The sequence below is a fragment of the Passer domesticus genome, chromosome 22 (assembly GCF_036417665.1).
Source record: "Passer domesticus isolate bPasDom1 chromosome 22, bPasDom1.hap1, whole genome shotgun sequence".
NCBI classification, from domain to species: Eukaryota; Metazoa; Chordata; class Aves; order Passeriformes; family Passeridae; genus Passer; species Passer domesticus.
In genome coordinates, this window is record NC_087495.1 from 6515831 (window position 1) to 6540587 (window position 24757).

At 47.8% G+C, this 24757-nt stretch overlaps 2 protein-coding genes across 5 annotated transcripts in view; one reads left to right on the forward strand and one right to left on the reverse strand.

Moving 5' to 3' along the window:
* PUSL1 (pseudouridine synthase like 1) overlaps positions 1 to 6454 on the reverse strand; it is a 23930-nt gene extending 17476 nt beyond the window's left edge. The window contains exons 1-2 of one of the 4 annotated variants that reach the window (XM_064396834.1): positions 6285 to 6450; positions 4976 to 5033 (exon numbers count right to left, since the gene is read on the reverse strand). In XM_064396834.1, coding sequence (XP_064252904.1) covers positions 4976 to 5033; positions 6285 to 6343 — 117 coding nt within the window. In that variant the 5' untranslated portion in view covers positions 6344 to 6450. Of the gene's footprint in view, positions 1 to 4975; positions 5034 to 6284 lie in introns of all 4 variants that reach the window. The other 3 variants (XM_064396833.1, XM_064396835.1, XM_064396836.1) reach the window with 3 other exon arrangements.
* Positions 6455 to 13834: 7380 nt separating this feature from the next.
* Positions 13835 to 24757, forward strand: part of ACAP3 (ArfGAP with coiled-coil, ankyrin repeat and PH domains 3) — a 50003-nt gene continuing 39080 nt past the window's right edge. The window contains exon 1 of the mRNA XM_064397508.1: positions 13835 to 13991. Within this exon, the coding sequence (XP_064253578.1) occupies positions 13945 to 13991 (47 nt within the window). The 5' untranslated portion in view covers positions 13835 to 13944. The remainder of the gene's footprint in view (positions 13992 to 24757) is intronic.

Sequence of the window (24757 nt, forward strand, 5' to 3'; positions counted from 1 at the left end):
TCACCACCAAATAAATCCCAGTCTGTGAAGCTCAAAGCTTTGTGGATTTTTTCCTCCAGCACAACAAAACACACTGATAATATTCTACCAGCTGCTGCCTCCAGCTTCAATTTTAATATTCCATTTCTTTTGGAGGGGATAGAATCTCCTGGAAGAGAGAATTCCTGAACTTCTCTTTGCAGGCAGCTAAGAAACGACCCCTTCACCTTTGCAAATATCTCCTGTCTGAATATCCAAAATCCTTTGAGCACTGAAGGTTTCCTCCTCTCCTTTCATCTCTTCATATCCCCCACCCTGAATTTCAAAAAATTTGCATTATTTACATGCAGGAATTGCTTGGATAGGGACCAGTTTTTCCTGTCCTTGCTCTCTTTCATCTGAGGTTTTGGTGCTGCTCATCCAGATCCTCGTCCTGTTTGGGTGCTCTGTGGGTTCCCAGGGGGGAACTGCAGCAGGAGTTAAAGATTTCACCCAGCTAAAAAGAAATTAAGATAAAGGAATGAAGGAGCTGGGCTCTCCTCTGTGTGTGAACTGAGAGTTCACAGCTCTCTGCTCCCTCCTCTAAACCACAGGAAACATCAATTTTTTAAGAAAATATTATTTTTTTATTTAGCAGGTGCTATAAACACTGAAATCTTGGCTTTGGCACCTGCTGGAGGCCTCTCACATCTCACCCATCTGAACTGATCCTGAATTTTTCCACCCAGCCACATTCCTGGAGCAGCCAGGGTGGAAGTTTATCCCCCAGCCATGCCAGGGATGCAGGGCAAGCATTAATTGCATTTAGCTGCTGAGTTCTGCTAGCAGGCTCCATTCACTGAGCCCTCCATAGCTGGAATTACGCTGGAATTTCCACTGCTGGCTGCCAGAATGATATGGATCCACATTCCAGCTTGCTTTTATTGCTCCCAGCTCACTTTTCCTCTCGTGCTGGAGGGAAGAACAAGCCCACTGATGAACATCACCCGTGGCAGGGGAGCAAAAGTTCAGCCACTGCTCTTCCTGAAATCTGAATTAAAAAAATAAAAAATAAAAAATCCTCCAGATTTTCCATCGACCTTTACAGGCACTGGGAATGTTTTACAAAAATAAATTTCTCTTCCCCTGGACTGGTCGTGCTTTCATCCTCTGGCCTCAGACACAGAGGCTGCAGAGCCCTGCCAGGGAGCTGCACAATTTATTAATTACAGTGTTCTAATAATTAATAACAAGCAAGCTGCTGGTTGCAAGTCATGCCAGCCTCCCTGACTCACTGGGTGCTATGGCAGCTGAAAGTAATTAAAACCCAGCTCATTTGCAGTTGGATGGATGAAATGGAAGCAAATGCCAGGAAGGACACGCTGAGAATATGGATTTTGTTAGAAGAGAAGGTTTCCAAAGCAATCTGCGACGTCACTGGGATTATTATCAAAACAGAGGCTGGAGATGACAGTTCTCTTGTCTGCTTGGATTTCTTGCTCTTTTTTTAAAGGATGTGGGGAAGGAGGTTGGACCAGAGCTGCCTTGCATAGTAAGGAGCTGATGTTTCTCCTTCCTCTCCTCTCCTCTCCTCCTCCCTTCTCCTTTCATGAGGAACATTTTCTGCCCTCAGCACAAGGCTGCTGGCCAAAACAGGGAGGGGAAGATGAGTTTGGGCAGCAATTCCCAGCAAAATGGGAAATGGGAGATGGTTCAGGCAGGCCTGAGAGGGAAGGGAATTCTGCAGATCCCAAGAAAACAGCAAAAGGTGAGATCTTCCCTTACCACAGAGACATTTCTAAGAATTGAGACAGAGCCTGAAGTCCTGGATGTGAAAATTTCCATTAATAACTGGAGGGAGCCAAATGACAGAGCTGCAACCTCCACATGAGGGGAAACAAGGCCTGGAGTTTGCTTTGGGCCCAAAGACTTGTCTCCAAGAAATAAAATGTTGTCAGCAAAGCTCACTCCCTTAAAAAGGGATGAAAAGCTCCTACAAGAAACAGACCATGAAGTCCTGGATGTTAAAAGTTCCAAGGAATAACTTGAGGGAGAGAAATCACAGAGCTCCAACCTCCCCATGAGGGGAAGCAAGGCCTGGAGTTTGCTTTGGGCCCAAATTGGTGCTCTAAGACTTGTCTCAAAGAAATAAAATATTGTCAGCAAAGTTCATCCCCTCAAAAAGAGATGAAAGCCTCCTGCAAGAAACAGAGCATGAAGTCCTGGATGTTAAAAGTTCCAAGGAATAACTGAAGGGAGCCAAATGACAGAGCTGCAACCTCCTCATGAGGGGAAACAAGGCCTGGAATTTGCTTTGGGTCCACGTTGGGCTTTCAAGACTTGTCTCCAAGAAATAAAATGTTGTCAGCAAAGCTCACCCCCCTCAAAAAGAGATGAAAAACTCCTACAAGAGACAGACCATAAGTCCTGAAGACGTTAAAAGTTCCAAGGAATAACTGGAGGGAGTGAAATCACAGAGCTCCAACCCCTGGATGTGGGGAAACAAGGCCAGAGTTTGCTTTGGGCCCAAATTGGGATTCTAAGTGCTCCAAGACTTGTCTCCAAGAAATAAAATGTTGTCAGCAAAGCTCACTCCCCTCAAAGAGAGATGAAAAGCTCCTGCAAGTATCTCTGGACTAAACCAAGGCTCCATTTCCTCTGGGCACTCGCAGGGCTCTGTCACAGAGCAGCAGCAAGGACTAAAAAAGCTTTGCAGTGACACAGATGTGTTCAGCCCCAGCCCAAACTGACACAAAACCAAGCAGCCCACTCCAAATTCCACAAAACAGCTGCTGGAACACCAAGTGTGCACCTCCCAGGTTATTTGCTTGCAAACAAATGGCTGAACATCCTCAGAAGACAATAAGGATCTCATTAGAGCTTTAATTTTGCCCTTCCCTTCGCTCGCCTTCCTGGCTTTGGGGAAAGCAGTGAAGTTCAAGGCTGCAGAGAAAAGGAGGAAGGAAGAGAAATTCCTGCAGGCCCCAGAAGTTTTCTATTAAAGCTGCTTTAAGGCTTCCCATGTGGTTCCAATAGACACAGCAGTGCCCAGCATCAATACCACCACATGAAAGCACCGAGCTGGCCTGCAAAGTGCTGATACTGGGGAAAAGGCAGCACCAAATAAGCTCATGTTTGTCTTTTTCTCCTCTTCTTTTCTCCTCTAATCACCCACCCTGCCCATCTGCCTGCTCAGACATCGCTGGGATAATGCAGAACAACTGCTGGGCTCACCCCACGTCCAGAGCCTGGGGCCCTGCATGGCTCACAGGATGAGACAAATGGGTAAAAAATCCTTTTTGGGCTCTGCACAATATTTAGCCACTTTCTCTGCCACAGTCTCGGGCAAAAAGCCACATGAATACACCCTGAGAACTGTGATTCCAGCCATAATTCCTCACACTTTCCTTTTGAGTTCATGCCTCAGGTTTTAGCTTTTGTATTTTTCACATTCTGAGCTGCTTTAGTGTGTGGGTCTGGGTTCACATCAGGGGATGGTGAGCTCTGCACAGAGCAGGGAGACAAAACAATTCCTGCTCCAGCTGGGCACCAAGGACAAATGACCCAAATCTCAGCCCAGGAGCACAAACCCCGTGGGCTGGAGAGAGGAAAACAAGGATGGGACTGCATGGGTTAAAGCTGGAACTGGACAATGAGCTCCAAGATGCAAATGGACTAAAACTTATAATTTTATGCCCGATCATCCATTTTTTGTGACCATTTTGGTTCACCTTGGGTTCATTTTGGTTCCCCTTGGGTTCATTTTGGGACCATTCTGGTTCACCTTGGGTTCATTTTGGGACCATTTTGGTTCACCTTGGGTTCATTTTGGGACCATTCTGGTTCACCTTGGGTTCATTTTGGGACCATTTTGGTTCACCTTGGGTTCATTTTGGGACCATTCTGGTTCACCTTGGGTTCATTTTGGGACCATTCTGGTTCACCTTGGGTTCATTTTGGGACCATTCTGGTTCACCTTGGGTGCAGCCCTGGCTGGGCTCTTGTGCTGCCCAAGGTGGCTCCATGGAGGAGATCCTTTCCATAAATCCCTGCTTTATTCTGTAGCTCTGTCCAGCCTCTGATCCAGGGCAGCCTTCCCAAGAGAGCAGCAGAATTCTCAGCCCCACAGAGGACGGGGATGTCCTGCCCTTGTCACTTGGGGTGTCACCAAGGCTGCTCCTGGACAGCTCTGTCCTCCCCAGCAGAGCAGAGCATCCCCAAGTGCTGCCCTTTGGGATTTGGGTCAGACAGACTGACCACAAATGAGAACTGAGTGACAAAATGTGCTCTGACCCGCAGGAATCAACAACCCCTTATCTTCCAAGCAGGCACAACTTTCCTTTTGAACTCCATGATGCTTCCAAGACAAGAGAAATAATTCACCTTCCTTTTGATTCCTGACTCAGCAGCTCACCAGCAGCTTGTAATTAATTTACAATTTAAATTCACAACTGCATTATGACGCTCAGGTGACCCATTTTCTACTCCTGGGTGTAAAATTGGGTTTTTTTCATTCCTGTTCAAACTCTCTGCCAGCCCAAACAGCACCTGGGCTCCTCAAACCATTCCCAGGTCCAAGGGAATCCCTGGGAGCAGTGCAGGACTAACAGGATCTTTTTTTTCCTGGCATAACAAAACTCCAAAAAAAATGGAAGCAGCACAGAACAATGGACATCCTGCTGTGCTTTGTTCTGCAAACCTCTGTCAGGGACATCCTCTCCTGGGAGGAGACAGCATCTAGCTGCTAAATCCATGAAGGAACTGGACATGAAACAGTTTTTAGGACAAGCCACAAGTTTTAACAAAGCTCAATTAAGTCTCATTGAAAGGTTCATATTTTTTAAAGTCAGAATCTGTATCATGACATCATTTTAGGCATTTGGTTTTGAACCTTGCAGTGTTCAGCACCCTGCCAGTTTTACTGAGTGTCCACCTCAAAATAATAATTAGCCCTGGTAATTTCTGGAGCTGAATAATGTGACCCTTAAAGCTTCATTTTCATGACAACAGGACCTACCTCCAAATAATTCTGGACTCCAACCAGGGCCTGATCACTCTTGGTCTCCATAACCCCACTGCAGAGCAAAACAAATATGATTTATTGATGTGTGGCAACATTTGGGGACTTGATAGAGCCCACCAAAAAATCCAGGATTTCCTGGGGGCCTTCCTGGATCTTGCAGGGACCAAACACTGAGGAATGGGCAGGGAAAGTGCCTTATTGGTTATTGCACTTATTAAAATTTAAATTATTAAAATTAAAAGTGGTTATTTTCAAGAAGGGATGTTGGAAATAAAATAATCCTTCAAATGTTCCTCTCTGGACTGGCCCTTGAGAAAGGCTGACAGGAGAATAAGGCAGATAAATTAAATTAGTTTGAGATAGAAATATTTTAGGGTCAGGAGTTGGTGGCCAGTTGGAGGCCAGGACTTGTGAATGTCATAAATTGGCTAAAAGGCCACAAAGAGTTTGTGATGAGCTTCCTGCTCTGTCCTCCTGCTGGTTTTATGCATTTCCTGCCTGAACCATCCCTTTTTCCGTGTACAGCAAGGTGCAGCTCCCTGCCTGCTCTCACCTGCTCAGCAAGGAGTTAATCCCTCACCTGGACACTGTTCTCATCCATTCCTCATCAAACTCTGCCCTCTTCAAACTCTGTTCTCATCCATCCCTCCCCAAAATCCACTCTCTCCAAATCCTGCCATTCCAAACTCTGCCCTCTCCAAGCTCTATCCCCAAACCCTGCCTTCTCCAAGCTCTATCCCCAAACTCTGCCCTCTCCAAGCTCTATCCCCAACCTCCATCCCCGAGCCCTGCTCTCCCAACCCTGCTCTCTCCAAATCCTGCCATTCCAAACTCTATCCCCAGTCTCTGTCCCCAGTCTCTGTCCCCAGGCTCTGTCCCCAGTCTCCGTCCCCAGTCTCCGTCCCCAGTCTCCGTCCCCAGTCTCTGTCCCCAGGCTCTGTCCCCAGTCTCCGTCCCCAGGCTCTGTCCCCAGTCTCTGTCCCCAGTCTCTGTCCCCAGGCTCTGTCCCCAGGCTCTGTCCCCAGGCTCCGTCCCCAGGCTCCGTCCCCAGGCTCCGTCCCCAGTCTCTGTCCCCAGTCTCCGTCCCCAGTCTCTGTCCCCAGGCTCCGTCCCCAGGCTCCGTCCCCAGGCTCTGTCCCCAGGCTCCGTCCCCAGGCTCTGTCCCCAGTCTCTGTCCCCAGGCTCCGTCCCCAGGCTCCGTCCCCAGGCTCTGTCCCCAGGCTCCGTCCCCAGCCCCGCTCCCTCCACGCCTCCCCGGCGCCGCTCCGCTCCCGCACGTGGCCGGGCCCAGCGGGGCACGTACCTGTACCTGGTGCCAAAGTACTGAAAGAACACCAGGTACCGGGCAGGGGCACTGCCCATGGCGGGGCCGCGGGCACCGGGCACAGGCCCGGCAGGAGCGGCACCGAGCGGAGCGGAGCGGGACCGGCAGCACCGCCGGCAGCGCCGCCCCTTCCCCCGGCCCGCACCGCCGCTTCCGGCACGGCACGGCACGGCACGGCACGGCACGGCACGGCACGGAACTGCCCGGCACGGAACTGCCGGCACGGCACGGAACTGCCCGGCACGGCACGGAACTGCCCGGAATGACGGGGAATGGGAGAGAGCGGGGCGGGCTGGGCACCGGGATGGGATCGTGGGGAACGGGGATCGTCTCATGGGGAACGGGGATGGGCTGGAGGGAAACGGGATGGGATCGTGGGGACCGGGATGTGATCGTGGGGAACGGGATGGGATCGTGGGGAACGGGATGGGCTGATGGGGACTGGGGATGAGCTGGTGGGGAACAGGGATGGGTTGATGGGGACCGGGAAGAGACTGACTGGGACCAGAGATGGGCTGGTGGGAGATGGGATCTGCTCCTGGGGACTGGGATCTGCTCATGGGAATTGGGATCTGCTCATGGGAATTGGGATCCGCTCCTGGGGACTGGGATCTGCTCATGGGAATTGGGATCCGCTCATGGGGACTGGGATCTGCTCATGGGGACTGGGATCTGGTCATGGGAATTGGGATCTGCTCATGGGGACTGGGATCTGCTCATGGGGACTTTGGATCTGCTCATGGGGACCTCGGATGTGCTGATGGGAGTCAGGATGTGCTGATGGGATGGGAGCTGGGATGTTGTGCAAACACCAAACCCCTCTGGAACCCTGTGCCCTTCCTTGGATGCTCCTCAGCTCTCCAGCTGTGCTGCCTGCAACTCAGCTGGATGGAAGAAAATCATAATAATAAAAATAATGTTGTGTTGATTTCAGCTAAGAAAAAACATAAAGCAGGGGCCACAAGATATGCTCTAAGGGCTTGGAGAGCTGGGAATGTTAAAAACCTGGAGAAGTGGAGCTCAGGGAGATCTCCGAGCACCTTCCAGGGCCTAAAGGAGCTCCAGGAGAGCTGCAGGGGGACTGGGAACAAGGGACGGAGTGACAAGACACAGGGAATGGCTTCCTTGGAGTGGAATTGCCAGAGAAGCTGCCCCTGGATCCCTGAAGTGTCCAGGGCCAGGTTGGAGCACCCTGGGATGGTGGAAGGAGTGGGAACTGAGTGATTTTTAGGTCCCTTCCAACCCAAATCCTGCCAGCACAGGCGTCCAGGCAATCCCAATGCATCCAGTGCAGCCTGGAAATATGTGTAAATAACAGCTGAGGGGAAACAACAGCTCCAGGGACAAAATAAACCAAGAAAATGGTAAAACACAAAGGCTGCAGATGTTCTCAGTGCCTGTAATCTGCATTTAAAACTCCTTCTGAAACACTGAACTGCAATATCTGGACGGGCAAGAACCTCAGAGCAGCACAAACAGGCCCCAAACTCGTCGGTGAAGCAGGAGAGGGAGAGAAAAACCCCTGGAGAGAAAAATTCCCCTCATGCAAGTCTGAGATCTGTTTTGAATGGCAAAACCCAGGCAGCTTCCAGGCCACACCACGGCAGCCAGGCTGGGATGGAAGTGATGAATCTCAGCTCAGGAAAATAGGAGAATTTCTAATCCCTGGCCTTGTGCAGGCAGGAGTGGCTCACTTCCATCCCTGCTGGTGATGCTTTAGGGTTTTAACTGCTATATTTTTAATATATTTGCAGTTCTTTAGTGCAGAACTCTAAATTCCATGTACAGTGTGAGCTGCTGTCTTCACATTTTATTTTGAGACATGATTCCTCTGCAGGCCTGGCAGTCATGGACACCTCACTGCCTCAGGACCCAAAAAAGTTAAACAAAAATGAGTTTAGGGGAGCAAATTTTGGGCAAATTCCTTCATTACCTGAAGCTGTAACTGGGAGATTCACCCCCAATATGCAAATGGACCAAATTTATAAAAATATTAAAACCTGTGACTTCTTGTCCATTTTTTGGGGGGCTTCATCTGCCCTAAATGTACCTGAAGGCCCTTCAATAAACAGAACTGCTTTTTATTCTCTTAATTTTGTCTGGCTCTGTTTTTAGGCAGCACAAAAAGGCATCACTGGGAAAGGAGCCTTGGGTTGGTTTGACCTCTGAAACCTCACAAAACAGAAAGCACAAGAGCTCACCTCTCCCCTTCTCCTGAGCCCAGGGTTTTTCCAGGGCTAATTCCTTCCCCTAAATTCCTCAGAACATTCCAGCCTCTGATAACCCTTAAATAATTCAGATTTTTCCTCTCACTCTAGGCTGTGGCCAACAAATCAAGGTCTGGGTACAAGAGCCTGGTCTGGAGGTGCATCTTGGCTGTAATTTGTGTACAAAAATGGCATTAAACTTCAAATTTCACTTCATTTCCTCACAGTTCCTGTCCATGGCTGGGTGAGGCCTCCTTGTGCCATCTGCCATGGATTCAGACAAACCTGGGCCTGTAGTTTCACTTTTGGCTTCAGTTCAGACGTAGGATTTTTTTAAAACATGGGATTTCCACTTCAGGCCTTTCTCTCACTTCAGGTGGAAACAAGAGCCTGGTCTAGAAGTGAATTTTGGCTGTAATTTGTGTGCAAAAATGGCATTAAGCATCAAATTTCCTCACTGCTCCTGTCCATGGCTGGGTGAGGCCTCCTTGTGACATCTGCCATGGATTCAGACACATCTGAGGCTCTTGTTTCACTCTTTGCTTCAGTTTATGTCTCCATTATGTAGGATTTTCTTCAAACATGGGATTTCCACTTCAGGCCTTTCTCTCAGTTAATTTGAAACAAGAGCCTGGTCTGGAGGTGAATTTTGGCTGTAATTTGTGTGCAAAAATGGCATTAAACATCAAATTTCCTCACAGTTCCTGTCCATGGCTGGGTGAGGCCTCCTTGTGACATCTGCCATGGATTCATACACATCTGAGACTCTTTTTTCACTCTTGGCTTCAGTTTAGGTCTTTATTATGTAGGATTTTCTTAAAACATGGGATTTCCACTTCAGGCCTTTCTCTCACTTCAGACGGAAACAAGAGCCTGGTCTAGAAGTGAATTTTGGCTGTAATTTGTGTGCAAAAATGGCATTAAACATCAAATTTCCTCACAGTTCCTGTCCATGGCTGGGTGAGGCCCCCTTGTGCCATCTGTCAGGGCCCCTGGGCCTCTTGTTTCACTCATGGCTTTAGTTTGGATGTAGGATTTTCTTCAAACATGGGGTTTTCACTTCAGGCCTTTCTCTCAGTTCAGATGGAAACCAGAGCCTGGTCTAGAGGTGAATTTTGGCTGTAATTTGTGTGCAAAAATGGCATTAAACATCAAATTTCCTCACAGTTCCTGTCCATGGCTGGGTGAGGCCTCCTTGTGACATCTGCCATGGATTCATACACATCTGAGGCTCTTTTTTCACTCTTGGCTTCAGTTTAGGTCTTTATTATGTAGGATTTTCTTAAAACATGGGATTTCCACTTCAGGCCTTTCTCTCACTTCAGGTGGAAACAAGAGCCTGCTCTAGAGGTGAATTTTGGCTGTAATTTGTGTGCAAAAATGGCATTAAACATCAAATTTCCTCACAGTTCCTGTCCATGGCTGGGTGAGGCCTCCTTGTGACATCTGCCATGGATTCATACACATCTGAGGCTCTTTTTTCACTCTTGGCTTCAGTTTAGGTCTTTATTATGTAGGATTTTTTTAAAACATGGGATTTCCACTTCAGGCCTTTCTCTCACTTCAGGTGGAAACAAGAGCCTGGTCTAGAAGTGAATTTTGGCTGTAATTTGTGTGCAAAAATGGCATTAAGCATCAAATTTCCTCACAGTTCCTGTCCACGGCTGGGTGAGGCCTCCTTGTGCCATCTGTCAGGGCCCCTGGGCCTCTTGTTTCACTCATGGCTTTAGTTTGGATGTAGGATTTTCTTCAAACATGGGGTTTTCACTTCAGGCCTTTCTCTCAGTTCAGATGGAAACCAGAGCCTGGTCTAGAGGTGAATTTTGGCTGTAATTTGTGTGCAAAAATGGCATTAAACATCAAATTTCCTCACAGTTCCTGTCCATGGCTGGGTGAGGCCTCCTTGTGACATCTGCCATGGATTCATACACATCTGAGGCTCTTTTTTCACTCTTGGCTTCAGTTTAGGTCTTTATTATGTAGGATTTTCTTAAAACATGGGATTTCCACTTCAGGCCTTTCTCTCACTTCAGGTGGAAACAAGAGCCTGCTCTAGAGGTGAATTTTGGCTGTAATTTGTGTGCAAAAATGGCATTAAACATCAAATTTCCTCACTGTTCCTGTCCATTGCTGGGTGAGGCCTCCTTGTGACATCTGCCATGGATTCAGACAAACCTGGGCCTGTAGTTTCACTTTTGGCTTCAGTTCAGACGTAGGATTTTTTTAAAACATGGGGTTTCCACTTCAGGCCTTTCTCTCACTTCAGGTGGAAACAAGAGCCTGGTCTAGAAGTGAATTTTGGCTGTAATTTGTGTGCAAAAATGGCATTAAACATCAAATTTCCTCACAGTTCCTGTCCATGGCTGGGTGAGGCCCCCTTGTGCCATCTGTCAGGGCCCCTGGGCCTCTTGTTCCACTCATGGCTTTAGTTTGGATGTAGGATTTTCTTCAAACATGGGATTTCCACATCAGGCCCTGCTCTCAGTTCACAGAAAGTTCATTTGAAACCATCAGTGAACGATGTGGTTGCTGCCGCTGTGGCTGTGGTGCTGGGTGGGTGGAAGATCAGGATTAATTAACCTCAATTAGCCACACCACATTTTGTTGCCTGTCCTGTGGCAATGGAATTCAGTTCAGCTGGACCCACAAATCCAGATGTGCTCCTTCCCCGGGGGATTCCTGCAGATTTATCCCCTGGATGCTGGCAGCAGCAAATCCACTGCCTATGGAAAATTAAAAACTGGATTAACGAGGGACAGGATTGGTGCCAATCCTGCTGCTGGTTATGGAATTTTACCATTGGATTGGGATTGTTCTTCCTGCCTGGAAATCATGGAATGGTTTGGATTGGAGAGCTGAAATTCAGCTATTCTGGAAATCATGGAATGGTTTGGATTGGAGAGCTGAAATTCTGGAAATCCTGCCTGGAAATCATGGAATGGTTTGGATTGTAAAGTTGAAATTCTGGAAATCCTGCCTGGAAATCATGGAATGGTTTGGATTGTAAAGTTGAAATTCTGGAAATCCTGCCTGGAAATCATGGAATGGTTTGGATTGGAGATCTGAAATTCTGGAAATCCTGCCTGGAAATCATAGAATGGTTTGGATTGGAGAGCTGAAATTCTGGAAATCCTGCCTGGAAATCATGGAATGGTTTGGATTGGAGAGCTGAAATTCTGGAAATCCTGCCTGGAAATCATAGAATGGTTTGGATTGAAGTTGAAATTCAGCTATTCCAACCCTCTGCCATAGCAGGGTCACCTTCCACCAGGCCAGTTTGCTCACCCTGACCTTGAATATTTCCAGGGATAGGAATATTTCCAGCCAAACCTCTCTGGACAATCTTTGACATTGTTTTAACAGCCTCATGGTAAAAAAATTCCTCCCTGGCGTGACCAGCTGCCCCTGAGGTTGTCACCACCCACCTGAGCTGGTGTCACAGCCAGCTCAGCCCTGAGCCACTCGTGCCCTGAGTGTCTTCTGAGCCTCACCCTCACCCAAATACCAGGAACAGGCAACATTTTCTTCATGGAAAGGGTTTGGAATGGCCTGCCCAGGGAGGTGCTGAGTCCCCATCCCCACAGGGTTTTTAAGGCTGTGGTCTCAGTGCCAGGTCTGGGTGCCAAGGTGGAGTTGGAGTCGATGATTTCACTCTAAAAAGGACATCGAGGGGCTGGAGCACGTCCAGGGGAGGCCAGCGGGGCTCTCAAAGGGCTGAAAATGGCTTTTGAGGAGCAGCTGAGGGAGCTGGGTTGGGTCAGGCTCAGGGAGCCTCAGCACCTCACCAGGGGCTGTTCAGTGGGGTCTCATCTCCTCTGCCGTGCCCACGGTGAGAGGAGGAGAGGAAACTGAGGCAGGGGAGATTGCCATCACATATTGAACATTTGGGGTGCTCAGCTCTGGAACGGCTGCCCAGGGAGGCAGCGGGGTCCCCAGCCCTGGAGGTGCCTCTGGCTGCTGCGCTTTGGGGGGGCTGAGCTGAGCTTAAAGCTCCCCCCAAGGCTGGGCATTGCTGGCATCTCCGAGCTCCTCCCCAGCCTGGCAGAACCCTCGGGGCTGGGGACAGGGGACAGGGACGTGCCTGTGCCACCCACCCAGCACAGCCGGGGGTCAGGGCTGTGTCCGGTGTGCGGGAAGGGGTCAGGGCTGTGTCCGGTGTATGGAGGGCTCAGGGCAGTGTCCGGTGTGCACAGGGGGTCAGGGCTGTGTCTGTGCCGTGCCCTGTCCGGTGTCCGTGCCCTGTCCGGTGTCCGTGCCGTGTCCGGCGTCCGTGCGGTGCCCGGCTCCGTGCGTGGCTCTGCAGCGGGCGGGTCTCCGCTGTTCCCGGCTCTCTCTCGGTGCTGCGGGAGGCGGGCCCGGTCTGTGTCAGGGCCGTCCCGGTGCCGGGAGGCGGGCCGGTCCGTACCGGGGCTGGGCTGGGCCCGGTGCCCTACCCGGTGCCGTACCGGCTCCGCGGGAGGCTGGGCTGTTCCCGGTGCTACTCCCGGTGCTAGTCCCAGTGCTGTTCCCGGTGCCGTTCCCGGTTCGGTACCGCGGGAGGCTGGGCTGTTCCCGGTGCTATTCCTAGTGCTGTTCCCGGTGCCGTTCCCGGTTCGGTGCCGCGGGAGGCTGGGCTGTTCCCGGTGCTATTCCTAGTGCTGTTCCCTGTGCTATTCCCGGTTCCGCGGGAGGCTGGGCTGCTGCCGGTCAGTTCCCGGTGCTGTGCCCGGTTCGGTGGCGGTGCCGGGGGAGGCTGTTCTGTTCCCGGTGCTATTCCCGGTGCTATTCCCAGTGCCGTCCCCGGTTCGGTGGCTGTCCCACCGGGAGGCTGGGCCGTTCCCGGTGCCGTTCCCGGTTCGGTGGCTGTCCCACCGGCAGGCTGGGCCGTTCCCGGTCTGTCCCCAGTGCCGTTCCCGGTCTGTCCCCGGTTCGGTGGCTGTCCCACCGGGAGGCTGGGCCGTTCCCGGTCTGTCCCCAGTGCCGTTCCCGGTCTGTCCCCGGTTCGGTGGCTGTCCCACCGGGAGGCTGGGCCGTTCCCGGTGCCGTTCCCGGTGCCGTTCCCGGTCTGTCCCCGGCTGTCCCACCGGGAGGCTGGGCCGTTCCCGGTCTGTCCCCAGTGCCGTTCCCGGTGCCGTTCCCGGTTCGGTGGCTGTCCCACCGGGAGGCTGGGCCGTTCCCGGTCTGTCCTCAGTGCCGTTCCCGGTCTGTCCCCGGTTCGGTGGCTGTCCCACCGGGAGGCTGGGCCGTTCCCGGTCTGCCCCGGCTGTCCCACCGGGAGGCTGGGCCGTTCCCGGTCTGTCCCCGGCTGTCCCACCGGGAGGCTGGGCCGTTCCCGGTCTGCCCCGGCTGTCCCACCGGGAGGCGGGCCGGCGCGGGGGGCGGGCGCTGCTCGCAGCCGGCGGGCGATGCGCTTCCTCCGCTGAGCGCAGCGCGGCCGAGCCCGAGCCGGCAGGATGACGGTGGAGTTCGAGGAGTGCATCAAGGACTCGCCCCGGTTCCGGTAAGCGCCGGAGCGCCGCGGCCGCGCGGGGAACGGCTCGGGGCGGTGCGGGGCCAACGGGGGGACGGGCAGGGCCGCGCCCGGGCCGGGAAGGGCCGGAGCCGGGCCCAGCGCTCCGCCGGCGATGCCTCGGCCCGCACCCCGCCCGTTCCCCGCAGATCCCTCCCGCATCCCTCGGTGTCCCGCACCCCGCCTGGCACACGACCAGCCGGGCTTTGCGGGCTCCGGAGCCCGCATCCCTCCCCCGCGGGCTCGGCCGGGCGGCGCTGCTCGCAGCCGCGGCTGCGGAACACGCTCATTTTCCATGCGCTCACATCCCCGTCTCTCCGAGGGTGGGTTGTTATTTTTTTTTTATTATTTTTTTTTTTTTAAGCGGTCTTGGAGGAATGTGGGCTGTGACAACAAAGGCTGCGGCTTGGCCGTGCTCGCAGCCACATCAGGCCGCAGGGGCTGGGGGGGAAGGAGCCGGCGGCTGCCGCTCCATTGTGCCCGGAGCATCCCGGCTGCGGGTCCGGAGGGGCCGGGCTGAGCCGGGCTGTGCCGGGCTGAGCCGGGATGAGCCGTGCCCAGCGCTGTGTGCATCGGCCAAACGCAGACAAAAGCCGCGGCGGCGGCCGGGGCTGCGCGGGGGAAGCTCCCGGGGCTGCCTCGGCTTCCTGCAGATGTTTCGCCTTGTTCCTTCTCGGAGTCTTTGTGTTTATCGGAAGGGAAAAAAAAATCCAAAAAAATATCAAAAAAACCTCAAAGAAAGGCGGCTTGCGTTGTGTTGGAAGGGCATGGGAAAGCACGCAGTGGTTTTCTAGAAACGTTCTCATTTTCTAGAGCAGCTCCGTGCCCGGAGCTGCCAAATTGGCATTTTCGCGGAGGATTTCTGTGCTTCTGGAGGTAAAACAAGTGGGAAGGGTCGTGCTGCTGTCGAGGTTTCATTCTGCAGGCAGGCAGAGCCTGCTCGTCCTGCTGTGGGCAGGGCCAGGTGCGATGACAGCTCTGGCATCCTGCGGTCACGGGGCTTTATTCGCGGAGCTGGGCAGGAAATGCGCTCATCAGCCTCTGCTCGCTGAGCATCACGAGGAGTTATCCAGGAGGATTTGTCCACCTTTATTTCCGTTTTTTTTTAACCTATAATTAGGATTTATCCACCTTTTTCCTCCTTTTTTTAGCCTATAATTAGGATTTATCCATCTTTTCCCTCCTATTTTTAACCTATAGTTAGGATTTATCCATCTTTTTCCTCCTTTTTTAGTCTATCATTAGGGTTTATCCACCTTTATTTCCCTTTTTTTTTCACCTGTCATCAGGATTTATCCACCTTTCCCCCCCGTCATTAGGATTTATCCACCTTTATTTCCCTATTTTTACACCTGTCATTAGGATTTATCCACCTTTTTCTCCCCTTTTTTTACCTGTCATTAGAATTTATCCACCTTTTTCGCCCCCATCATTAGGATTTATCTACCTCTATTTCCTTTTTTTTCAACTGTCATTAGGGTTTATCCACCTTTTTTTACCTTTTTCTTTTACCTGTCATTAGGATTTATCCACCTTTTTTCCCCATTCTTTTGGCCTGTCATTAGGATTTATCCACTTTTTTCCCCCTATCATTAGGATTTACCCACCTTTATTCCCATTTTTTGGCCTGTCACTAGCATTTACCCCCCTTTATTCCCATTTTCCCCCTGTCATTACCATTTACCCCCCTTTATTCCCATTTTTTGGCCTGTCATTACCATTTACTCCCCTTTATTCCCATTTTTTGGTCTCTCATTACCATTTACCCCCCTTTATTCCCATTTTTTGGTCTCTCATTACCATTTACCCCCCTTTATTCCCATTTTTTGGTCTCTCATTACCATTTACCCCCCTTTATTCCCATTTTTTGGTCTCTCATTACCATTTACCCCCCTTTATTCCCATTTTTTGGTCTCTCATTACCATTTACCCACCTTTATTCCCATTTTTTGGTCTCTCATTACCATTTACCCCCCTTTATTCCCATTTTTTGGCCTGCCATTACCATTTACCCCCCTTTATTCCCATTTTTTGGCCTCTCATTACCATTTACTCCCCTTTATTCCCATTTTTTGGCCTGCCATTACCATTTACCCCCCTTTATTCCCATTTTTGGTCTGCCATTACCATTTACCCCCCTTTATTCCCATTTTTTGGCCTGTCATTACCATTCACCCCCCTTTATTCCCATTTTTTGGTCTCTCATTACCATTTACCCCCCTTTATTCCCATTTTTTGGTCTCTCATTACCATTTACCCCCCTTTATTCCCATTTTTTGGTCTCTCATTACCATTTACCCCCCTTTATTCCCATTTTTTGGCCTGCCATTACCATTCACCCCCCTTTATTCCCATTTTTTGGCCTGCCATTACCATTTACCCCCCTTTATTCCCATTTTTTGGCCTGCCATTACCATTTACCCCCCTTTATTCCCATTTTTTGGTCTCTCATTACCATTTACCCCCCTTTATTCCCATTTTCCCCCTGTCATTACCATTTACCCCCCTTTATTCCCATTTTTTGGTCTCTCATTACCATTTACCCCCCTTTATTCCCATTTTTTGGTCTCTCATTACCATTTACCCCCCTTTATTCCCATTTTTTGGTCTCTCATTACCATTTACCCCCCTTTATTCCCATTTTTTGGTCTCTCATTACCATTTACCCCCCTTTATCCCCATTTTTTGGCCTGTCATTACCATTTACCCCCCTTTATTCCCATTTTTTGGCCTGTCATTACCATTCACCCCCCTTTATTCCCATTTTTTGGTCTCTCATTACCATTCACCCCCCTTTATTCCCATTTTCCCCCTGCCATTACCATTTACCCCCCTTTATTCCCATTTTTTGGTCTCTCATTACCATTTACCCCCCTTCATTCCCATTTTTTTGATATCTCATTACCATTTACCCCCCTTTATTCCCATTTTTTGGTCTCTCATTACCATTTACCCCCCTTTATTCCCATTTTTCCCCCTGCCATTACCATTTACCCCCCTTTATTCCCATTTTTTGGCCTGTCATTACCATTCACCCCCCTTTATTCCCATTTTTTGGTCTCTCATTACCATTTACCCCCCTTTATTCCCATTTTTTGATATCTCATTACCATTTACCCCCCTTTATTCCCATTTTTTGGTCTCTCATTACCATTTACCCCCCTTTATTCCCATTTTTTGGTCTCTCATTACCATTTACCCCCCCTTTATTCCCATTTTTTGGTCTCTCATTACCATTTACCCCCCTTTATTCCCATTTTTCCCCCTGCCATTACCATTTACCCCCCTTTATTCCCATTTTCCCCCTGCCATTACCATTTACCCCCCTTTATTCCCATTTTTTGGTCTCTCATTACCATTTACCCCCCTTTATTCCCATTTTTTTGGTCTCTCATTACCATTTACCCCCCTTTATTCCCATTTTTTTGGTCTCTCATTACCATTCACCCCCCTTTATTCCCATTTTTTGGTCTCTCATTACCATTCACCCCCCTTTATCCCCATTTTTGTCCCCCCCATGGTGCTGCAGAGCCCCCTGAGCTCCGGTGGCCCTGAGCCAGCGCTGTGTCCTCCCTGTCCCCACGTCTGTCCCACATGGCAGTGACCCTTTTCCTGCTGACGTCAGCCCTGATTGATCTGTTTATTTATTTATTTTACCCATTTTCAGTCTCTGTGTGTGGGCTCCAGGCCAGGTTTTTTAGCATGCAGGCAGCATCATTCTGCTCTGTCCACGAAAACAAAACAGCTCTCAGAGCAGTGCCTTGGATTTTTATCAAAAACACTTCTTTAAGGCTGGAATGATGAACTGCTTCCCCCATGGGCAGACACAGAATGTCTTTGAGAGGGAGAGCAGGAGGCTGGGCTGGGGAAATCAGCTGGGGAATTTCAGGAAGGGTTGGAATATTTAAATTATGAGCACCTCAGGTGTTGAGAAATCCTGGTGTTAGGAGGGAAAAAAAGGAACCAGGTTCGTTATTCAGAGTTTGCAACTTGAATATTGAGAAATCCTGATGTTAGGAGGAAGAGGAGGAAGCAAGTTGAATTATTCAGAATTTACAACTTGAATGTTGAGAAATCCTGATGTTAGAAGGAAAAAGAACTGAAATCTTCAGGCTTGACACCTCAAATATTGAGAAATCCTGATGCTAGAAGGAAAAAGAAGAATTAAGTTGAAATATTCAGAGTTTACACCTTGAATATTGAGGAAATCCTGATGTTAGGAGGAACAAAAGGAACCAAGTTGAAATACTGAGACTTTACACTTCAAATAATGAGAAATTTTGATGTTAGAAGGAAAAAGAAGAGTCAAGTTGAAATATTCAGAGTTTACTCCTCAATATTGAGAAATTCTGATTTTAGAAGGAAAAAGAATTGAAATCTTCAGGCTTGACACCTCAAATATTGAGAAATCCTGATGCTAGAAGGAAAAAGAAGAATCAAGTTGAAATATTCAGAGTTTACACCTTGAATATTGAGAAATCCTGATGTCAAGAGAAAGAAAAAGAACCAAGTTGAAATATTGAGACTTGACACCTCAGATATTGAGAAATCCTGGTGTCAAATCCACCTCAGCACTTCCCACCTGATAAATTCCACTTCCTCCAAAGAAAATTGACTTTTTTTATGCTTTAAATTCGGTTATTTATATTTGTCTCACCTCCAGCTTGGCAGATAAAGCTGATTTTTGTCAGGCATCCTGTAGAACAAACATCCGATAATTAAAATCTAATAATTAACAGTGACCTCCAACTCCGTGTCAAATCCACCTCAGCACTTCCCAGCTGATAAATTCCACTTCCTACACAGAAATTTGACTTTTTGAATGTTTTAATTCCTTTATTTAGATGTGTCTCAGCTCCACCTTGGCAGGTAAAGCTGATTTTTGTCAGGCATCCTGTAGAACAAACACCTGATAATTAAAATTAATAGTTAACAATCACCTCCAACTCTGTGTCAAATCCACCTCGGCACTTCCCAGCTGATAAATTCCACTTCCTCCAAAGAAAATTGACTTTTTTTTATGTTTTAAATTCCATTATTTATATTTGTCTCACTTCCACCTTGGCAGGTAAAGCTGATTTTTGCCAGGCATCCTGTAGAACAAACACCTGATAATTAAAATTAATAGTTAACAATCACCTCTAACTCAGTGTCAAATCCACCTCGGCACTTCCCAGCTGATAAATTCCGGTTCCTACACAGAAATTTGACTTTTTGAATGTTTTAATTCCTTTATTTCGATGTGTCTCAGCTCCACCTTGGCAGGTAAAGCTGATTTCTGGCAGGCGCTTGCAGGGCGTGCCTGCAGTCCCAGTAAAGAATGGAATGACCTGGCAGGACCTGTCCTGCTCATCTCTGAGCAAGTGCCTTTGATCTCCCCCCAGGAGTCTGGGCGATCCAGGAACGCTCTTTTTGTGGAGATGGATTCGGGGGGAATTCTGAAATCCACTGAGAAATCCAATTTAAACAGTCCTCTGGTCACTCTGCATCCATTGGGATTCATCCACCTTTTTTTCCCCCCTTTTTTCACCTGGCATTGGGATTTATCCACCTTTTTTCCCCCTTTTTTTGGTCTGTCATTAGGATTTATCCACCTTTTTTTCCCCCTTTTTTTCACCTGTTTTTAGGATTTATCCACCTTTTTTTCCCCCTTTTTTTGGTCTGTCATTAGGATTTATCCACCTTTTTTCCCCCTTTTTTTGGTCTGTCATTAGGATTTATCCACCTTTTTTTCCCCTTTTTTTTTGGTCTGTCATTAGGATTTATCCATCTTTATTTCCCTATTTTTTTCACCTGCCATTGGGATTTATCCACCTTTTTTTTTCACCAGCTATTAGGATTTATCCACCTTTTTTCCCCCGATTTTTTGGTCTGTCATTAGGATTTATCCATCTTTATTTCCCTTTTTTTCAGCTGCTATTAGGATTTATCCACCTTTATTTCCCTTTTTTTTCACCTCTCATTAGGATTTATTCAACTTTTTTCCCCCTTTTTTTTGGTCTGTCATTAGGATTTATCCACCTTTATTATTTCCCTTTTTTTCACCTCTCATTAGGATTTATCCACCTTTTCCCCCTATCATTAGGACATTTATTTATATATAATTTTATTTATATATATATATTTATATACTATATATTTATCTATGTGCTCATATTTATATTTTAATATATTTATATTTATCTCTGTATTTTAAGTGCTGAGTTGGTTTTTTTTTATTTATAAGGCATTATTTATATATAAAATGCTGCTCAGAGTGGAGGGAGTGAAGCCCCAGTTTGGAGCCAGGGCTTAGCAGGGAACAGCTGAATTTTGGAGAAGTTTTTATGGGATTATTTTGGGCAGGAAGGCTGGGGGCTGTAACCTGAGCTGCAGGAGGGATTTGGGATTTTGGGATTTGGGATTTTGGGGTTTTGGGGTTTGCAGCTGTCCCTGGGTTTGTCACAGCACTGCCACCCTCACTTCAAAACCAGAAACAAATTTATTTCCTACTCTCAGTACTTCATTAATTATTTTCTGTTTATTAGCTGAAAATATCTATTTATGTATTTTAGTTTATCTGATTTAGATTTGGGGTCTTCCACAGAAATATTTGGGGTTTTGCCACAGGGATATTTGGGGTCTTCATAAAGGGATATTTGGGGTCTTCATAAAAGAGATATTTTTAAAAGAGATATTTGGGGTTTTCCCACAGGGATATTTGGGGATATTTGGGGTCTGTATAAAGGGATATTTGGGGTCTTCATAAAGAGATATTTGGGGTCTTCATGAAAAAATATTTCGGGTCTGTATAAAGAGATATTTGGGGTCTTTATAAAGAGATATTTGGGGTTTCCCACAGGGATATTTGGGGTCTTCATAAAAAATATTTGGGATCTTTATAAAGAGATGTTTGGGGTCTTCCCACAGGGACATTTGTGGATATTTGGGGTCTTCATAAAGGGATATTTGGGGTCTTTACAAAGAGATATTTGGAGTCTGTATAAAGAGATATTTGGGGTTTCCTACAGAGATATTTGGGATCTTTATAAAGAGATATTTGGGGTTTCCCAGAGGGATGTTTGGGGTCTGTATAAAGAGATATTTGCGGTCTTCATAAAAAATATTTGGGGTCTTTATAAAGAGATATTTGGGGTCTTCCCACAGGAATATTTTGGGGTCTTTATAAAGAGATGTTTGGGGTTTTCCCACAGGGATATTTGGGGTTTTCCCACAGGGATATTTGGAGTTTTCTCATGCAGATATTTGGGGTCTTCATAAAGAGATATTTGGGATCTTCCCACCTTATTATTATTTATAATTTTTGAGGATGTATAACAGTTTTAATTCTCTGAAATACCTAGTTAAAAATTACAAAATCTTGAACCCAAATTCAATTCCTGAGCCCAAAACCAACCCAAAACTGGAAAGCTCCTGAACTGGAGGAAGGAATAAAACTCAAATTTTTACTCCAAGGCCGTTCTTTAGCCCTGGCTCCTTTAAATCCTGCTTTCATAACTATGAAATTTCAGCCACAAGATGAATTATTTTATTTTTTTGAAAAGAATTTTTCTGGTTTTGCTTAAAATGAAACTAAGCTTTTACTGGCTGGGGGAACTTGGTTATCTGGGATAAAGAAAAGAGCCCTTGGAAGGGACCTGGAGTCCAAGTCTGGCTGGATTTTGAGGACAGGACAAAATGTTTTTGTGAGTTTAAGTGGGTTTTTTAAAATTTTTTTTATTTTTTTCTTGTTTGCTCCTCTCTCTCAGGGCTGGATTGGGATTCCTGGCATTTGCTGGGTGCAGCTCCCCAAGTGTTTGTTCCACTCAGGGGTTTCTGAGCTTTATCTTTGATCCAAAAATGAGGCTGGAGGGGATGAAAAAGCAGAATTCAGGGTTCTTGTGGGGAAAAAAAAGGAGAATTTGTTCCCTTTTTGACAGCAATTCCAGGCTTGGAGGGAGGAGGGAACGTGGAAAAATGAGATTTTTATACCTTGCAGCTGGTTTCTCTGCTTTGGGGCAATGCAGGGTTGAAATCTTGGAATGGGCAAGAATTTGGGGGGAGAATTTCCTGCCTGGAGGGTGGTGGAGTTGTTTTCCTTGTAATTAATTAAGGAATTAATTGTATTCCTAAGTCCCAGGCTGTGGGGGTGAATTTGGCGTGAATGGGGGTGAATTGAGGGGGAATTTGGGATGAATTTGGGGATTAATTATAGGTGAATTTGAGGTGAATTTGAGGTGAATTTGAGGTGAATTGAGGGGGAATTTGGAGTGAATTTGGGGATTAATTTGAGATGAATTTGAGGTGCATTTGGGGTGAATTGAGGGTGAATTTGGGGTGAATTAGGGCTGAACTGGGAGTGAATTTGGAATGAATTGGAGGTGCATTGGAGGTGAATTTGGGGATTAATTGGAGGTGAATTTGGGGATTAATTGGAGGTGAATTAGAGGTGAATTTGGGGTGAATTTGGAGTGAATTAGGGCTGAACTGGGAGTGAATTTGGAACGAATTGGAGGTGAATTTGGGGATTAATTGGAGGTGAATTAGAGGTGAATTTGGGGATTAATTGGAGGTGAATTAGAGGTGAATTTGGGGATTAATTTGCAAAAAGCCAATATTAAAATAGATTGTATTTATTATGAATTATATTAATTATAAATATGAATTAATATATCAATTATACTGTCATTAAAATAAAAATTAATATAAAAAATAAAATACACTGTATAAATATGAACTAATATTAGATTAATTATAAAGACATAGCATATAAATATTATATGTAATATAAAATATAAATATAATATATACATATTATCCAATATTCTATTTATTATGAATATTCTTATATTTATTATAATTATCAAATTACTATTTTAAACAATAGATGTAAAATTAATGAACATTAATACAGATTTTTATTTATTCTATAGAAATATTAACACATATTCATCATGATACATGTCTGTGACACAGGGCTGATGGCAGAGCTCACGGGTGGCACCTCCCAGAGCCAAGTGCTCACTCAGTCCTTAAATAAGCTTGGAGTGGCACTGTCTAAACAGATTAAATCGTATCAGGGAGTGGGATAATCCTTCCTGCGTCCCCAGGCTGCTCCAGCTCACTCCACAATTTCCATTCCCTTTGGGACCTGCTGCTTGTGTGAGCACACAGGTGATTCCAGGGCTTGGAATGTCAGGATAAGCTCACAGGATGTTTAATAAAATGGGAATAAAACCCCTGCAGACGCAGGGATGAGGTTTTTGAGGCTTTCCTCAGCACCCAGAGTTGTTCAGGATCCTTCCCTGCATCCCCAGGCTGCTCCAGCTCACTCCAGCAGGGTCCATAATTTCCATTCCCTTTGGGACCTGCTGCTTGTGTGAGCACACACGTGCTGCCAGGGCTTGGAATGTCAGGATAAGCTCACAGGATGTTTAATAAAATGGGAATAAAAGCCCTGCACACACAGGGTGAGGCTTTCCTTGCACCCAGAGTTGTGCAGGATCCTTCCCTGCATCCCCAGGCTGCTCCAGCAGGGTCCATAATTTCCATTCCCTTTGGGATAAGCTCACAGGATGTTTAATAAAGAGGGAATAAAAGCCCTGCACACACAGGGATGAGGTTTTTGAGGCTTTCCTCAGCACCCAGAGTTGTTCAGGATCCTTCCCTGCATCCCCAGGCTGCTCCAGCTCGGTCCACAATTTCCATTCCCTTTGGGAACTGCAGCTGCTCCCAGCACTGGTGAACACAGACGTGCTTCCAGGGCTTGGAATGTCAGGATAAGCTCACAGGATGTTTAATAAAATGGGACTAAAAGCCCTGCACACACAGGGTGAGGCTTTCCTCAGCACCCAGGGCTGGTGCCAGGCTTGGGGAAGCATGCCCAGGCTGCTGCCAGCCTGGCAGGGCTGGGGGGTGCAGGGATCTCCTGAGCAGCAGCCCTTCAAGCCCTGGCCTTGTTCCTGCTCCGCCCCAGCTCAGGGACACGCTGCTGGCTCCCACAGCTCAGCCCGGAGCAGGGAGCTCCCCTTTGTTCCCTGATAAACCCAGACTTGGGCAGGGAGGCAGGGTTTGTCCCCAGCATGGCAGAAATGCCACCACGGTGCTGGCACTGACCGAGCAGGAGGTCCCTCTGCTTTTCTTTCCTTTTTCCTTTTTCCTTTTTCCTTCTCCCTTCCCTTCCCTTCCCTTCCCTTCCCTTCCCTTCCCTTCCCTTCCCTTCCCTTCCCTTCCCTTCCCTTCCCTTCCCTTCCCTTCCCTTCCCTTCCCTTCCCTTCCCTTCCCTTCCCTTCCCTTCCCTTCCCTTCCCTTCCCTTCCCTTCCCTTCCCTTCCCTTCCCTTCCCTTCCCTTCCCTTCCCTTCCCTTCCCTTCCCTTCCCTTCCCTTCCCTTCCCTTCCCTTCCCTTCCCTTCCCTTCCCTTCCCTTCCCTTCCCTTCCCTTCCCTTCCCTTCCCTTCCCTTCCCTTCCCTTCCCTTCCCTTCCCTTCCCTTCCCTTCCCTTCCCTTCCCTTCCCTTCCCTTCCCTTCCCTTCCCCTATTCCCAGATTTCCTTCTTCCTTTCCTTCTTCCATTATTCCCTCTTCTCCTCCTTTCCTCTCCCCTTCTCATCCTTTCCTTTCCTTTTCCTTTCCCCTTTCCCACATTTCCCCATCCTTCTCTTCCCTCTTCTCCTCCTTTTCCCTCTCTTTCCCTCCCTTCCTTTCCCTTTTTCCCCTTTCCCCATCCTTCCCCCATTCCCAGATTTCCTTTTTCCTTTCCCTTCTCTTTCCCTCCTTTCC